Genomic DNA, 18021 nt, shown 5'->3' with positions numbered 1-18021 from the left:
TCTTACTCCAGTGTTAGAAACTGCTGGACCACTGCTCATTCTGCTGTCCTCCTGATAGCATTGACTTAACGTTGGTATATTGTTCCATACTTAGTCCCCCAGCAAATGTCTGTACTGTGTGCGCAAGTCAAGCAAAATCATGTTGGAAAAATTCCTTTACAAGGAGTCTGAACTGGTCTGCAGCCAGTACTCCTGAATGGGGAATTTTACAGTACCCAAAGAGAAATTGAAAGAGGGAAAATTAGCTCGTAACTTCCTGGTCGTCTCTTTCCCTTCTCCCTTCACCTTTTTATCAGTGCCCAGTAGTATTAGGATCACTTATATTACCCTAATTGTATTGCAGCTAAAATTTGCTACAGGCCAGGATCCTCTGGTCTTTAAATATGGAGCACTCCATAGTTACAAATTTAATTGTTGGGAAGTTTGTTTTTTTTAAAGAATATTTCTGGAGTAAGAAAAAGTAAGAAATTAATATTAGTTCACTTATGGTCTTTGGCAATGCATACCTTTACTTACTGACTTCACATGTTACTAAGTGAATAGTGGGTAACAAGATTAGCTCTTTTGCAGTGCTGAGTACTTAATCCATAAGTGTATTTAGTGATAGAGGATTATTATTGAACATTCAACATCTGTTGATACAGATTCAATGTTACCAGTTCCTGGAGAAAAAAATTCTTCTGTGCCTTACTATGTAAGGTACTTTAACAATGAGAAGTACTCTAAACTCTCAAGAGTCATTGAAATTTGCCAAATGCGTATATTCTTCTCTTGAACATTTTGACATTTAGTATTCGTTGGTCGATACATGACAGTGCAGCGAAAGGGGCTAGCCAAACCCTTGCCATGTTTTTATCCTCAGAAAATCTAACAGCAACATGTAAACTGTGCGCTTGACACTTAAAATCAGGACAAAGATTGTGTACCATTTTCAGATTACCGCAGCCATTGTAACTTCTTAATGCTAAACTTATTTTATCAAGATGACTATCTTAAATCAGTTAATGACAAACCCATTATCACATTGTCTTTCTTTACTGATTGACAATGATGTTTGTAATGTTTTTCCACTTTTAGGTGAACATGCCAAATGATTTGGAGGGAACAGATATGTTGGCAGAGAAGGCAGACCGGAGGGAGTATATTGATCTGTTGAAGAAAATGTTGACTATAGATGCTGACAAGAGGGTTAATCCGTTAAAAACCTTAAACCATCCGTTTGTTACCATGACTCATCTACTTGACTTCCCTCATAGCAATCAGTAAGCTCTTTAAAATACATACATATTATATGTGAAATCAAGAACTTTGTATCTTGACTTTGGAATGTATAATGTTCCACCTGTAGAAAGTTGCCTGACTGTACCCCTGTCTCTGCTCATCTGTTGCAGGAAAGCTTGTCCTTGTTTTTGTTCCTTCTAGACTTGACTGTTCCCAATGTACCTCTTGCTGGCGCTCTCATCTTTCAACCTACATTAACTTGAGGGCATCCAAAACTTTGCTCCCTTACTGTAACTTGCACTGAGGTTCATTCATCAACCTTTGTGCTTGCTGATCTACATTGACCTACATTGACCCCTGATGACTCGTGGCTCGATTTTAAAATTCTCTTCCTTGTTTTCAAATCGTCGGTTGTCTTGGTCCTTGCTATCTCTATAACCACGTACAACCCTCTGAGATATGTGTTCCTCCAATTCTGGGCATTCACACACATCTAATTTTAAATGCCCAGCAATTGGTGGCACTGTCTTTGTCTGCAAAGGCCAACTACTTTGAAATCCACTCAACTACTTCAGATTCCTTTCTGTCAAACCTACCTGCCATTTTGTTTCAAAGATAATTCTTCAAATATATGTTTTTGGCTATACTTTTGGTCATCTGTCTTAATACCACTTGCTTTTGCTCAATGTCAAATTCTGTTTGATAATGCACCTTGGATGTTGACATGTTTTACTGTATTAAAGGTATCCTATAAATACAATTTATTGGTTCCTAGGTAAGGTCTTATTTCAAGCTACTTTTATGCCATGTCAATATTGCACTAACCTCCCAATAGTTCAAAATACTTCCATTAAACTAGGCATGCAGGTTGCTGTCCAAGTGTATTTCATTGATTGTCTGGAAAATCTACCTCATACTTTATGCAATGACAGATCAGATATACACCACACCAGTTTTTTAGCTGACAGAAGAAACCAAATAATGATACTTAATGATAGAATGGTAGAGTGCAGCCAGTACTTAACTGTAATTTGATAATTTCTTGTGTGTCTGTGCATGGCTTCCCAGGATCCATAAAGTTCTGCTGTTTCAAGATAAAGGAATATTTATGAAGCGCAATTATATGTGAACCTAATGTTTTTTTCTGGGAGGTTATGCATTGAATCGTTGTGCTTCTTTTAATCCTCACTTTGTAAAAGTGTTTACTGCAAATGTATGGCTGTGTACAGCAGTGAAATGAAGTAAGTGCACACCTTGTTTTTTTAATCCCATTTACAAAATGAATATATTGACATTTCTTGTAGTGTGAAGTCCTGCTTCCAGAATATGGAGATTTGCAAGCGGCGAGCCAACAACTATGAAACAATAAACCAGAATAAAAGCCCATTTATTGCACATGTTGCACCAAGCACAAGCACAAATTTGACAATGGCCTTCAATAACCAACTCAACACCATGCACAATCAGGTATGAGTCACACAAAGTCTGTTGTACTTAATGCCTTTTTAAGCGCTCTTTAACATAATATTGTACAAGTTTCCTTTATTTGCTCTCTGAATTATTGTAGAATTGAAAATCTGAGTCTAGAGGGTGATTTGATGTGAAAGGTAGCCAAAAGTTTCACATTGGTGTAGTAGGGACTGCTTAGCAAGTAGGGAATGTTTGCAAGGTGTAAGAGTGCCCAGTACTGACACTGCATATAGGGAATAAAGATTATTCTGAACGCCAACAATGAAGTTTAGACAGTTCAAGCACAATGTTCACAAAACACATTTCATTAAATTGTAAGTTGATGGTCACAGAATTTGCAGTGTAGATATACAGTCATTTCAGTCATATTCTGAAGTTGGATTTTCATCCATGTAGTTGCTTGGACGGTGAGGAGACAATTCTACATTAACTGAGCAGCTTTTTGATCCTTTCTACATGTCGTACTCATATTCTGATACAATTTTCAGTATGAGCTAAATTTGATAAGCCCTGGGACTGCTTTTGTGAGATTGAATATCAGTTTTTTCTTGAACCCTGTATTAATACTGATATGAAAGAGAATTCTTATTGTAGCCTGTTCATTAGAAGGTAATGATGTTTGCATTTTGTCACACATCTCACACTCCGGAAGTTGGTGAGGCAATGGCCTAGTGGTATTATCGCTGGACTGTTAATCCAGAAATCCAGATAATGTTCTGGGGACCTGGGTTCAAATCCCGCCATGGCAGATGGTGGAATTTGAATTCAATAAAATAACTGGAATTAGGAGTCTAATGATGACCATTGTCGATTGTCAGAAAAACCCATCTGGTTCACTAATGTCCTTTAGGGAAGGAAACTGCCATCCTTACCTGGTCTGGCCTACATGTGACTCCAGACCCTCAGCAATGTGGTTGACTCTTAACTGCCCCTTGGGCAGTTAGGGATGGGCAATAAATGCTGCCTAGCCAGCAACACCCTCATCCTGTGAATGAATAAAGAAAAAAAAAGCTATTTTAAAATATAGACAATGTAGTGTCCTTTTAAATTTCAGTATATTGAGTATTTTACATCAATATATGCAGATGAATTATTGGGAAAACCTAATGTTTTAACACCCTGATAGAAAGCAAGTGTATACTAAATTCCAACACCAGAAACTGGAGAAAGAAATTGAAGAGTATAAGTTGTAAGGGCTATAGAAATATTGCATGGGGGAAATTGGGAAAGTGTATTCTGGAAGGGATTATGACTAATCTAGATATATACACTCCATATAAGCAAGCAGTCTACAAGCCCCATATCCCCAAATTTTACAGATGAAACTGTAAGTTTAAGTGAGAGACCATAAGAAATTATAACCAGTTCTGTTATGATTAAGACGTAACAATGTAAAGGTAGAGTATGGAACAGAGAATGTAGCTGATGTGGAACCTTTTAATTAATATGATTTCCTTTCAAGGTTATGAACTAACATTCTTATTACATGGCCCACAAAGCAAAGTGGATCCCTTTCTTTAATACCTGGGTGTAAATACTGCCAGATAGTATCTGTGGGTAGAGGAACAGAGTTAACATTTAAGGTTAATGAACTTTCATTAGAACCTAAAAAAATTAGATATAACTGGCTTTAAGCTAATTCAGAGGTAGGGAGATGGGTGGGGTGGATGGGCGGACAACAAAAAGGATCGTTTCTTGTCAGTGGAAGATACAATATTGAATGTTATAGATGACACAGGATGAAGGGATATACCAATGAGACAGTAAAGAAACAAGGATTTGGTCTAAAGTGGTGTACATTCAACAGATCATCCACTGCTGTTTCCACCACTGCTACAATCATGCCAACACCAAGCAGAACTTCCTATCCCTTTTCAATGTTATGAAGTGACTGTTCGTCCTGCAGCAAAACCAGTCCACTTCTCTGTCAAGCCCTCCCCTTGCCATGCAAACAAAAAATTCTGCACCTGCCCTTTTTACCTTTCTTATTTCCAGTTTTCCAAACTGCCCTTTCCAAGTGAAACAGTAATTTACTTGTACTACTTAACATTTAGTACAATTATTGGTTTTTAATGTGATCTGCTTTATTCTGTGCAGGGGAGACCACACAAATTGGGTGACTTCTTTGTGGAATATCTTTTCAGTCTACTGATGTGACTCCCAACTTGTTGCTGCACTCCCATACTGACCTTTCTGTGCTCAACTTCTTACTCTGTTCTTTAAACTTTTGCTGAGCTCCAATGGAACAGTACCTCATCTTTCAATTAAGCACTTTACAACCTTCCTGACTTAACACTAATCAAGTTCTGTAATTGCAAGTCATAACCTCACCACATTTTTCTTGGATGTTTGTTAAGTAACCATCCGACTTGGATGGTTGTTTATCCTGTTTTTAAACTCCCCTAAACCCAACTTCTGTTTCTCAACCTGTCTCCTGCTTTGTGGTATCATCCTTTTTTGTCATTTAGTCTCTCCCTGAGTTCGATCTATCAAAGAGTTTTTTGTTTAATCTTTGCCCCTCCTTTTCTCTGCTCGTGTGGTTGCTTGTAACGTGTTGTCTCTTGAACCTTTTGAGATGAAAGGTCAGTGACTTCATTAAATTTTCATACCACTTACTGCCTGCCCTGCTGAATATCACTTGTATTTTCTGTGTTTATTTCAGGTTTCCACCATCTGCAGTATTTAGCTTTTGTAAATGTGAAATAATTTGACTTTCAATTCTATTGGATTTGTTAGACCATAAGATATAGAATCAGAATAGGGCCATTCAGTATATCGAATCTGCTCTATCATTCGATCATGCTTAATATGTTTTTCAACACCATTTTCTGGTCTTCTTCCTCTCAGGCTTTAGCCCCTTATTAATCAAAAACCTATCTGTCTCTGGTGTTACTCCTTTTATTGTGTGTAGAATTTTGTTAGCTTTGGCAGCTTTGTACTTGACAGGTTTTAACACTGAGTGTAAATTTTTTGCTGAAAATCAAATAGGGTTGGGAAAAGTGTAAATGGATGTAAACAGCCTTGTGAACAAAACTGAGATCCTTGTGAAGATATTTCTTCAGTACTGATATATCTAGCTTTGTTACTCTAACAGCATAGAAGTGAAAAGGTAATCCTTAAAAAGGGATATTGAGGTAATTGTTTTTGTAGAATATTCCTAGAGTTTTTGAAGAAAAGGTTGTGGTGTGCACTTTACCATAAATGCACTGAAGGGGTAATAGTTGAACTGGTTATAAATGTAATCCGTTTTTAACTGAACAATCTACTTGTATATGATTTTGTTATAAATCCTACGAAAATCTCTTACTTTATGTTACTACACATATATAGTTTGATTATTGAATTATGTAGAGAGTTATTATGTATTATGTAATTTCTTTAGGCCAACACCCTGGCACCTACCTCCACAGCTGCAACCCTTTCACTGTCCAGTGCTGATGTATCTCTGCTTAACTATCAACCTGCACTCTACCAGCCTACAGCAGCACCTGTGGCAGGCGTTGCACAAGCAAGTATGCCTCTGCAGGCTGGAACAACACAGCTGTGTGCACAGGCTGACCCCTTTCAACAAGCCCTCATTGTGTGTCCACCAGCATTTCAAGGTAAGCGTCTTCTGTGCCCCTCATCACTGCCTGATACAAATACCAAGATCCTTGTGCAATTCAAATACCCCTTTTGAAATCTGAATCCCTTCCAAAATCCCTTCAATGTGAACAGACTGCCATGCTCGAAAAGTAACATCAGCCTCATGATTTTGAGTGTGTGCTATGTTTAATGTTACATTTTCTTCTATTTTATGACAAGCCTTATGTTTAATTCAGTTTGGAAATTGTTCAGCCCTGTGATCAGTAGTGGATAGTATTCCTGTGGAGTGTTATTGGTTTTGCTTGTTGACTGGTTTTCAAACTGGATTACATGATGTAACATTGCAAAGATTTTGGATTTGGTTGGAAAATATTTTATTTTAACAATCAGCTATGACTTACATTTTTTGCCAGTTACTGGTATATTTATTTGTTTTTAAATAACTGGTGCTATTAGAGACCTAATCTTTTGTGGGCTATTCATGGAGGTGCTGTAGTTTGAGCTCCAGTGGAGTGTAAACATTCAGTAATGTTGCTATGTAGAAAATACATTAAAAAGGAGAGAGAAAAAATTGATAGGTGCTGAAAGCTGGAAAGAAACAGCAACTGCAGTTGAGTAATTGTAGTGAAATCTATAATTACAAAATAGGCTAATTTTGTATTTAGGAGTTGAAATTATTTAATGACCTAGAAACATTATAGTATGGGTGAGGCTTGGTGTTCTAGAGCAACATCTGAAACCCCATATTTAAATTCACTTTTTCTGTTACTATTTGGGCAGTTCAAGTAGCGAATTAAATATGAGCCTTTATTTAAACTGTCCAGCTAGGTAGGTTTTGAACAGGCCACAAGATGCAGGAGCAGAAATAGGCCATTCAGTCCCTAGAGTTTGCCCTGCGATTGAAAAAGATCATGACTGATTTGATAGTCCTCAACTCCATTTTTATGCCTCTTTCTCATAACCCTGGTCCTCTTACTGATTAAAATCTGTCTGTTTTGGCCTTGAACAGCTCAAGATTGGATCCATAATGCTTAAATTTCTAAATTTTTATAAATTTATTTGCAAATTCTTACAACTTCAGTGACTTGTCATTTTTTTTTCATTGTCTCACCATTCAAATGTAAGATCTGGTCTCTTCAGAAATCTCTCTCAATTGTCGCAACACCATTTTGAAGTTTCAATATTCAAATTTTGACCGGTTTGATAGTGTGATTTTGACGGTGTGTAATGATTGTCCACGGGGACTGAACTGACATATTGAATTTAGCTGAGGCCAGGGTTTGCTGTGTCCAGTGAAAGTCTATGAGTGCTACTTGTGACAATAAACAAATTGCAACCTTTATGGAATATTCTGGCTTGTATGTTTTTAATACAAAAATGTCACCTTTTTAAGTTTATTTTTGTTTTGAAATTATATGGACATACATGCTGTGTCTTTTTATTGACAGGGTTGCAAGCATCTGCAAAACATTCTGGCTTTTCTGTTAGAGTGGAGAATGCAGTGCCTGTTGTGCCACAAGCACCAGCTGCACAGTCCATTCAGATTCAGCCGGGTGTTCTTGCTCAGGTAAGTGGCTGACCAGTCTATTTAAAGTTGAGGTTTGTTTCCCAACCTGAACATGTTAACTCTTGCTGGGCTCCATTAGATGCTGGCATCTCCCTAGTATCATGCCTCAATAGTCATACATCATTATGGTTAAGTGTCAGAAGCAGCTAATGGCCCTTGGTAACTTTCTATCCCTGCATATCACTCCTTTGTTTGCCTACCAGTTAAACAGTATGAAAAGTAATAACTGTAGACTGAACCTCTTCAAAAGTACAATTTCCCTTCTAAAAGTTGCCAGTGTGATATCTTCACTAATGAAAGTTAGAACTGCTTAAGATGTTGATTTACAGTTCAACATAATACCACTTTTCCACAGACCTTTACGAATGCTAAGTATAACTGAATAACTGAAGCTAACTTTTTTATCGTTGATTAATCTTCTTCCCAAAACGTTGATAACAAAATGTGGAGCTGGAGGAACAGAGTAGGCCAGGCAGCATCAGAGGAACAGAAAAGCTGACGTTTCGGGCTGGGACCCTTCCAGCTCCACACTTTATTGTCTCTAACTCCAGCATCTGCAGTTCTTACTATCCCAAAACATTGATTTTTTTTTTACTAGACTATTTCCCCAGTCCAGTAGTTTACCCAAGTAATTTTTCTCCATGGTTAAATTTTAATATTTGGTGCTGGCAAGCTATTCAGTTACTGGTTACCATAATCAGTACCAGTTCAGTTTGGCAGGAGAACCATGTGCACTTTGATATGTTGTCGAGCCGCTGAGGTCTGTAGTAACACCCTGCCTCTGCCCTTCTGAAATCAATTAACCAGGATTGATTCTGGGACCATATAGCCTGTGTCACGGCACTTCTTGGGTAAATTTGCTAAACCCACCAAGGCAGTACGTTATCAAATGTATTTCTCATTTTATCATAGTGTTTAAATTTATTGATTTTTTTTTTGGAAAAAAGGGAATGCTGAGATTTTTAAAACAATTACTTCTATTAAATATAACATATTGAGTTATGTGAAAAGGTGCAGATGAGGATATCTTAGTTGCAAAGGCAAGGAGAAGCCAAAGGCTTTAACTTGAAGAAAGCAAAACTTAAGGATTTGTTTAGATGTGACTAACGATTTATGTAAATAAAATGGTATAGGATTAACTTTGGAGAAGTAGTTTGGAAGTTACTAAAATAACTTCATAAAACATACAAATATTTCCATTTACGTAGTGTCCCTCATCATGCTGAAGCATTTCAGAGCAATATATACAACGAACAAATAAAAAGGGCCCTTGGAATGTATGCTTCCACCATGTGGTGTTAACTCAATGTTAGTATAATTACTCACTTCTGGCTTGAAGCTTTTTGCTCCCTGATTGATGTTTTGTGACTACAAAGCTAAAATAAGACATGTTTATATTTAAGACTTTCCATCTTAATAAGGAGGTTTTAGCTCACTTCATATCCAACAACCTGCTTTCAAAATTCTGATTGCATTTTGACATTTGTGACAAAATCCACCACAGCAGTTGAGACAATGCACAAAATTCTGAAAGTAAAACTCAATTTTTCATATCTCCCAATATTAATGTATGGGGTTGGTGGGGAGGGAGGATCCTTTCTTTTAAAAAAAAATCTAGGTGATACAGATCATCATCTTCATCACAAATTATTCAGCCAATCCTCAAGCCATGCCCTATCTTGTTCCAGGTCTTGTTGAATTTTGTCCTTTTTTGTTAGAAAGATATTACCATTCCTTGGAATATCCAAGCCATTTGGATTGCCACTCCACTCATATTGTTTCATTAGCAGAGAGCCCCTGCATTTCTAGCCAGGAATTCTGTTGGGGCTGCCTGAGCTGGCAAGCAAGGCAGGTGTTGGGGCTGGCAGAAGAGGCGAGGTAAAATGAGGAGATTGGGCTGGTAATGGTTGGGGGTTCAGTTGGGAGCAGTGAGAGTGGCTGGGAGATTGTCAGGGCAGTTGGGTTTGCGTTGTCAGTGTTGGCAGTCAGGCCGTGGTGGTCCAGGCTGTTGGCATGTGTGGTGACCAGGTCGGATTCAGGGTGGTAGGGTTGGTTGGGCTGGTAGTGGTGGGTCCTAGGAGTTTAGGCATGTGAGTAGGGGAGGGGTCACTGCCAGTTCTGCAGGCCACTTGGTGGTTGTCAGGGGTCCTGGCGGTCTCGTGGTTCAGGGAAGGTATAGTTGGGGTTGTGTGTGGTGACAGCTTAATAGTTACCCATATGTTAGTTTTTAATTGTCTAACCTTGCCAGGGCAACAACAATTAACTCAACAGAAGTGGAACCCTCTGAATTGTGTGATATTGCAGGGTTTTTTTTTTGGAGGGTATTAGCTGCAGGAAAATTGTACAACAGACTTTTCAATTTCCTGAGCAGTTGCCATGGAGTCAGCTGTTTCTGGGATTCCTCCTGGTCCTGACATACGACTCCAGGCTGCACTGTCTGACCATTTGGAATATCTGCAACTATGTTTAAAGATTAACAGGGGTGATAAACATTACCTCCATCCATCTACAATGTTGATGTGGAGGTGCCGGTATTGGACTGGGTGGACAAGGTCAGAAATCACATGACACCAGGTTATAGTCCAACAAGTTTATTTGAAAACACATGCTTTCGGTGCGTGGCCCCTTCGTCAGGTGAAGTGAAAAGAAGCACACAGAACACAGAATTTTGTAAGTGAAAGATCAAAGGGTGACGCCACTGTTGAGGGTGTATTAAAAAAACCTAAGATGCTGTTAAATCTTCAATTAGTTAGAAGGTTTTAATTGATTAATATGTATATGTAATCAGTTAAAACCTTCTAACTGATTAAAGATTTAACAGCACCTTAGGTTTGTTTATTACATCCTCGTCAATGGTGTCATCCTTTGATCTTTTACTTTACCGTTCTACGCACTTCTTTCTCACTTCGCCAACGAAGGAGCTACACTCTGAAAGCTTGTGTTTTCAAATAAACCTGTTGGATTATAACCTGGTGTCATGTGATTTCTGATCCCCATCTACAGTAGCAAGGATATTTGCATTAAAGTACAATGACTGCAGTTTTTATGCCCAAGCGTTTCATTTTAATTCACCTGCTGATGCTGAAACATCTTGCTAAAGAATCCATTTTTTTCATCAGTGTCTAATTTCTGTCTGTTCATGTGTGACTCCTAGACTGTTTTGTATCAGTAAGTGTAGATGAAGTAAACATTCAGATAGTATGACAGCTTTCATTAAATTTGTCCACATGCAGCCAACATGAGCTCTTTTGCATGAGGTTCAGCTGTTGTTAACAGCCGCCTAAAACCCCAAAGCAATCTAAAACTAGAGTTACTTTACTTGGATCAGTGTATAGGCAGCTTACTGTCCAAGCCAACAGCCTTAACTTGCAACTGTATCTATAAAAATCAAAACATATAGCCCTGTTATTAGTGTTCAGTTAGCATTTAGGATTAGAATGCTCAAGTGGTTCACAGTTGTGTACATTTTTGCCCATATGTTGATTTCAGCGTCTTTTATGTAATGTAGATATCGTTTCATTGGAAACATGCTGTATGGAAATTCTGCAAAACATCACATCCATTTTTTTGAATCCATGTGCAGTCTCTATTTAAACAGTAATCCAATCTTCTTTGACTCCATCTGGACATAATTCTACGATTTGAGTTTGATTAGAGCAGTGATTCGGAGTCATCCAGAACACAATGAAACCTGAAAATGAGCTTTGCCACAAATCATTGTAATATATCAGGGAACGTCTTGCTGTTTATTCTCTCTTTTCCCTCTAGGACTGTGGCAATACGGAATAAATAACAACCTTTCTTTTTACAGTGTTGGAAATGTAATTTTGTATATGATGGGTGAATGCTTCATAGCTTTGAAAACCTTATTGCTAAAGGATATGCATTTCAGTGCAGAGTTTTGAGACCATCTTAATATAGCTGTCTTTGTTTCATGATTTTATTTTTGGGCTTTGAGGAGTGGTGGAGGGGATGGAAACAAAGGGAAAAGAGGCAGAAAAAGTAGTTCCAGTTTCTGTGACTCCATGACTGTAAAAATGCAACCTTTGCTGCTGATTTTTAAAGCTATGATGGTGATTTTTTTTTCTCTAATTTGCAGTTGGCAGTGTCTCTTTTTGTATGCCTGACTAGAATGTGCATCAGCCCCACTTTAAAATCTAATCTGGTTTTGATAATAGATTATTTTGTATATATTATTTGTATTTCCTTCTAAAATAGCTTTTCAGTGTGTTTTATCCCATTGATGAGGTTTGGTGGCTATGGTTTTCTCATGGCCCATTCCTGCTGTTTTAAGGTCTAAACTTAAATCTGAACAAGACGGATGTTTCAAGAAACATAAGTAAAACAAATTTAAGTACTCTGAACTAAATTTCTGGTTCATTTAACATGCCCAGTACTACCCCATTAAATTTTTTTTGCCAAAAACTAATTTTTCATACTATTCTGAGCATCAAAAAGGAACACTGCATGTTTGAGAACGAATGTACCATGTAACTGACTTCCAACCCCCCCCATTACAGGGCAGCTGCACACCACTGATGGTGGCCACTCTACATCCTCACGTTGCCACTGTTGCTCCTCAGTACGCGGTCCCTTTTACCCTGAACTGCGCAGCCGGCCGGCCTGCGCTGGTCGATCAGACGACCACAGTACTGGTAAATGCTCCCACTCGGTGTGATTCTGTGCACTAACAGATGCTCCTCTGATGCTGCTGCAGAGGAACGGAAGCATGTATCATTGTATGCCTTATATATTTTCCACGTCATTGGACGTCTTGTCTTTCTTACTCTTCTGAGCAATCTGGTAAAACAAGCTATACTTGAGACCAATATACTCAACATTTCTAAAAGGCTCAAATTGTTTCAAGGATTGATTGTGGTGGAATACAAGTGCAATTGTGCCTAACTGTATCCAAATTCCTTGAGGAGATCATCTGAAAATGTATCAACTGCCATGTCTTTTCACATATATCAGGTTAGAGTGAGTTCATCTGTCTACAGGCATAAGGTTGTGGAGAGGGAGGGAATGATTCTGTCCATAGAATAGTATGATACATTGTCTTGATAAATGCTGCGATATGGAAATCGTTTTAAGGGAAATTATTTGCCGTTCTATGGATTCTGCCAGATGGAACCAAACAATTTTATCAGTGGATCGAGAGTTGGCACAGCTTATGGTATGTTCCCCCCACCACCACCACCATCTCCCCCCCCAATATTGTTCAAAACCTATGGGAAATCTGGATAAGCACGTGAGGTAGAAAGGAATAGGTTGATGTGTTGACAGTTTCTTAGATTGAGGGGTGAGAAGAGTCTTATGTGGAGTATAAATTGTTGTTAAAAACCAGTTGGACTGAATGACTTGTTTTCTGCAAAAGTCGAAAGAGCTGCCGATGCTGTAAATCAGGAAAAAAATAACAGAAGTTGCTGGAAAAGCTCAGCAGGTCTGGCAGCATCTGTGAAGAGAAATCAGAGTTAACGTATTGGGCATGGTGGTAGTTCTGAGAAAGGGTCACCGGACGTAAAACATTAACTCTGATTTCTCTTCACAGATGCTGCCAAACCTGCTGAGCTTTTCCAGCAACTTCTGACTTGTTTTCTGTGTTTTAAATTATATAATTAAAATTCCTCTCATGTCTCAGTTTTTCTACTCCATTATAATTTTTACAATATAGCATTTTGTGAATAGAGACAAACTGCTAGAAGCCGATGATGCTTCCCTAGCCAGCTAGTATAAGACTTGGAAGAGATTTGAGAGTAGACCTTGGACTTCTATTTATAGAAGCTTTTGAAATTGAATGTTGGGATAATAGTTATAACAGTAGAGTATAATTCTGCTTTTAAGTTTTGTAATGTATTGGTCAAGATTCTTACACATTTAAGTGTAGTTCAGTTATCCTATCTTAAGAGCTGTGTCTGCATTCATGAAGACAAAGATATGTGAAGAGGATGAGTTATGAATATACTAGATAAATAAGTAATCAAAATGTATTTGATGCTAAGCTGGGACTAGCTGCAAAATCCATATGAATCCATTGTGGGTTGCTATTGGATATTGGTGATGATACATTTCTGTGAAACACTCTTCCCGCCATTACATCCTCCTTCCTCCTCTTCTCACCTGGTTCAGTCCAAAAGTTTACACACATGAATCGATGGAAAACATTGCCATCTTAACCAGAATTTCAAAGTTGACCTGCACTGTGAACATTTCATTGTGAAAGTTAGAAGTTTAGCATGTGCTATTATTGGAACTGTAGTGCACTATTTGTCTTGCCTTGATGCTGAAGACTTGATTTATGGTTCTTTCATTCTTGACTTTTCTGAAACAGGAGTTTTGCTGGACAATAGCAACCAGATTAGAGCCTTTTAGGAATCCTGAGTCCATTGGATTTAAACTGACATTTTTTTTTCACAAGCAGTCAATGACTGGTGACGTGGTCAGATTAAAAAATTGACTCAGAATCTGAACTAATTAACATTTGAGCAAATTTATAGTGAAGACTGCAAAAATTAATTAGCATTTTTGTTTTCTTTAAAATTTATAGGAATTTAATATGTAAAATGATGGATTTAAATTGAGATTGCAGGGATGTGAGTGATCACACTAATCTCTGCATGGGTACCTTTGATCTTTAAAAAAGGTCACTAACTTCCATCCTGCCTGATTACTGCCCCAAATGGCCTTTTAATAACAGGCAGAACCTGCTATTACAGCTGACCGTCAGATGCTATTAATATATTCAAACGCTAATGTAATTTCCTTTGAAAAAAGCTCTGAACTTGTCCCCGTTAAACTATCCTTTGATTAAAAATAAGTAAAGTATTACAGCTAGTAAACTACAGCCCATTAGCAATTGGTTTTGTTTTTGTTTTTAAAAAAACTTTTTTTTTCCTTAAATACCAAGTTCTAATAACTTAATGGTGGGAATTGGCAAGAAAGATTTGGGGAGCACATTGCAAGGATCCAAATCAACAGAATCATTAATCATGGGTTTGGAAGTAATTGGGTACTTATTTCTTATTACTCTGTGGCTTGAATAGATGTTTCATGTTTTTTTTTCCCCTCATCTAATCTTTATATATGAAGTCATATTTAAATTAGAAGGTTAGGGGAACCATAAGCTATGCATTTGATATCTAAAATTGTCCCTGATCGTTTCATTGCATAGCATGACACTATGCGTAAATGTGCATTTCTTGTGATTCTCAGAATTACTTCCTGTAACATTTGTTATACACCCGTTTTTTGAGACTAACTCCTTTTGTTATAGAAGGCATATCCTACAATGCCATTGGGGATCCGCTAGTTTATTTAGGAAAATTAATTATGTAGGTTGCTCTCAACAATTATCAAAACACTTAGGTGATTGTAAGATTGCTAAATAATTTTTGTGGTCTTTAATTAAACATTAGTAGCATGTTTATTTTTTTAAATGGCTCATCCAACTTCTGCAGTCGCTTCCAGTGACCACGTGCATTTTGCTATCTCAGATCAAAGGTTGGTTAGAATGTTCGCTCCCTTTTCCCCTTGCTGCTTGGCATGAGCCTGCTTAGAAGAGATCGCTGTGTCTGTGTGTTTGTATTCCTGCAGAATGGCTCGTCGCACAGAATATCCAAATGTTTGTTTCTGCTTCAGAGCTGCGAGATATTGGATATACTCACTTTCTCTTTCTCTCATTAAACTGTAATGCCTTGTCCTGTGCAGGTATTGGCTTTGGAGGGAGGCGTTGTGTAAATCTAACATCACAGATCTTTGTTTTACCATTGTGCTTCTCTTGCCAGCTGTGTGCGGTCTTCAGCTAGATGCTTTATGTTCTTTTCGGGTGTCTGCAAACTTTTGGGCTAATGTTCCATGCAGTGGCAACCTTGACAGTCTGTCTTTGTTTGCAGCAGGCGTGGCCTGGAGGAACCCAGCAAATCCTGTTGCCATCAACTTGGCAGCAGTTGCCTGGAGTTGCTGTTCACAATTCAGTTCCACATGCTACTGTGATACCAGATGCTATGACTAGTACCCAGCAAATAACAGATTGGAGGCAAGTATTCTTTAAGGAAATAAGCATTTTTCTTTTTCTACCCTTATTCTTTGCATTTTAACCCCTTTACAAGGAAGGCATGTCCTGGGATGGGGTGACACTTGAATAACATACCAATAGCATTATCACTCCAATGAAATTGTGCTATTTTTGAAGAAAAAACTTTAAAAAACCAAATCAATGTTTAAAAAATCTAAATCTTAGATGTGTTTAATGCTAACTGGTGCTTTTTCTAAAATTTCTGTTTGTAGAAATTCCCCAAGTGAGGTTATCTTGCTTGTATGGTGACTTGCAATAAATCAGACATGTTAATAATTTTTTCATTACATCTTTCATAAATTGTGTGCAAAGGAAAGTACACTTGAGCAATAAAAACAAGCTGTATAAACTTTCAAATTAGAGCATTTGATTGATTTGGGTAGGAGTTAAAATTGATACCTTGATTGCTTATTAATTATCAAATGTTCTGAGATACTCTAGTTTAAAGTTAACAGAATTAGAAATTACACGAGTGCATTTTCCTAGAATTATACTGTAAAATCTTTTAATTCGTTTTTCACAGACTTAAGAGCTTTGTTGAAAAAGCCAGTATGTATTCCCTGTGCTTGATTGCTATTGAAGATGAGCCACCTTCTCAAATGGAGCTGAATGGCTTCTTAAGCCATTTTAGAGGCCACTTTAGAGCTAACCACATTGCTGTCAGTCCAGACTGACCAAAGGCAGCTGACCTAGTTCCTTTAAGGGGCATGCAATGAACCAGATAGATTTTTATGACAATCTGCTAGTTTTGAGGTAACCATTACTGATGTTAGCTTTTTATTCCAGAATTTGAACTTCTGTCTCCGGATCATTAGTCCAAGCCTCTATTAGTCCGGTAACATAATCATAGCATATGCTGTAGAGTGAATCCAGTGTTGTCTTATATTACTTCTTAGTAGCAGGGATCTAAAACAGCAGCTGAGATAACTATGCACCTTTTAAGTGTCATAAATTTAAGATTATTGGGAGTGAGTGGAAATAAATATAAAAGATATTTTTAGGTTCACTGTAGTGCAGAATAAAAACTTGAAAGTTGAGCAAAATTGTGTAGCTTATTTTATTTTCACAGTTGTACATTGTAACTTAATTGGATTCTTTTAAGCTTCAAAGTAATTTTTGAAAATACTGCAACAAAGTATATCATCAGTGAGGGTTTAATTTATAGTTGTCACCTGTCTTTCTAAATCCCAGTTTTAGGGTAACAGTTCAATTATCTTTGTTTCTTGAATGTTAATTGTTTGCTGTTTTCATTTATATTGTTTTTCCTCTTTATTCTCAGAAATGCACATTCCCATGGAAGCCAATACAATGCCATTGTGCAACAGCCATCTTTGTTGGCTGGCCATGTGACTTTAGCTGCACAGCCCCTAAATGTCGGTGTTGCCCATGTGGTACGCCAGCAGCAAAACTCCAGGTCTTCCTCAAAAAGGAATAAACAGCTTCACAATGCAAGGTAATATGGATATATTGTAGCACTTAAAACATAATCCATGTGTATCAAATAAAGTGGGTGTATTCTGCTACACTTTGTCTTAGATAAAATATCTGGAGCTAAGTAAATTACTGTTTTTTGTGGAATTGATCCATTGAGACCATGAAGATCCCTGACCCAATCTCTGGTTTCTGCTAAGCTGGCTAGTTTCAACTAGCACATTAGTTGAGTAGTTGCAATGCTCCAGTAGCCGCAACTCCTTTCCCTAAATTGGATTTGCTATGAGCTATGTTTTCTGCTCTTGGTTACTGTCTTGTGACTCTGTTTCTGCATACTGCACTGCCATCCTCACATCCCCAGTTGAAAAGCAAGTGATATTTAATGCCCACAGAAAAGTACTCTGATCTATGTCACTAGGCCTAGAACATGTCTATGCATTTAAGAGCAGTTTATACCTCTACTCTCCTCAGCTGGGATATTTGGCATGGGGCATTGGTAGACAGTGGTGCCCGAGCAGCTAGGCTCAGAATGGGGGACATAAGCATACTAAGCTCTCCACATCAATATCAAATGACTGTTGAAAATGCTTCCTTGGATCTAGCAGAAAACAGGCCCTCAGATGTGATGCCCTAGAGTAATGAACTCAATCTCACTTACTTTCAAATATCACAC

General features: G+C 37.8%; 1 protein-coding gene across 2 annotated transcripts in view; it reads left to right on the top strand.

Moving 5' to 3' along the window:
* Nucleotides 1-17389, top strand: part of LOC109921333 (homeodomain-interacting protein kinase 1-like) — a 64134-nt gene extending 46745 nt beyond the window's left edge. Inside the window, exons 6-12 of one of the 2 annotated variants that reach the window (XM_048612194.1) lie at nt 1078-1262; nt 2526-2688; nt 6074-6293; nt 7725-7843; nt 12364-12498; nt 15739-15878; nt 17197-17389. In XM_048612194.1, coding sequence (XP_048468151.1) covers nt 1078-1262; nt 2526-2688; nt 6074-6293; nt 7725-7843; nt 12364-12498; nt 15739-15878; nt 17197-17374 — 1140 coding nt within the window. In that variant the 3' untranslated portion in view covers nt 17375-17389. Of the gene's footprint in view, nt 1-1077; nt 1263-2525; nt 2689-6073; nt 6294-7724; nt 7844-12363; nt 12499-15735; nt 15879-17196 lie in introns of both variants that reach the window. The other variant, XM_048612193.1, reaches the window with a different exon arrangement.
* Nucleotides 17390-18021: the final 632 nt, after the last annotated feature.

The sequence above is a fragment of the Rhincodon typus genome, chromosome 25 (assembly GCF_021869965.1).
Source record: "Rhincodon typus isolate 14 chromosome 25, sRhiTyp1.1, whole genome shotgun sequence".
In the NCBI taxonomy this organism is placed as follows: domain Eukaryota; kingdom Metazoa; phylum Chordata; class Chondrichthyes; order Orectolobiformes; family Rhincodontidae; genus Rhincodon; species Rhincodon typus.
This window is presented reverse-complemented; position numbering and strand designations above follow the sequence as displayed.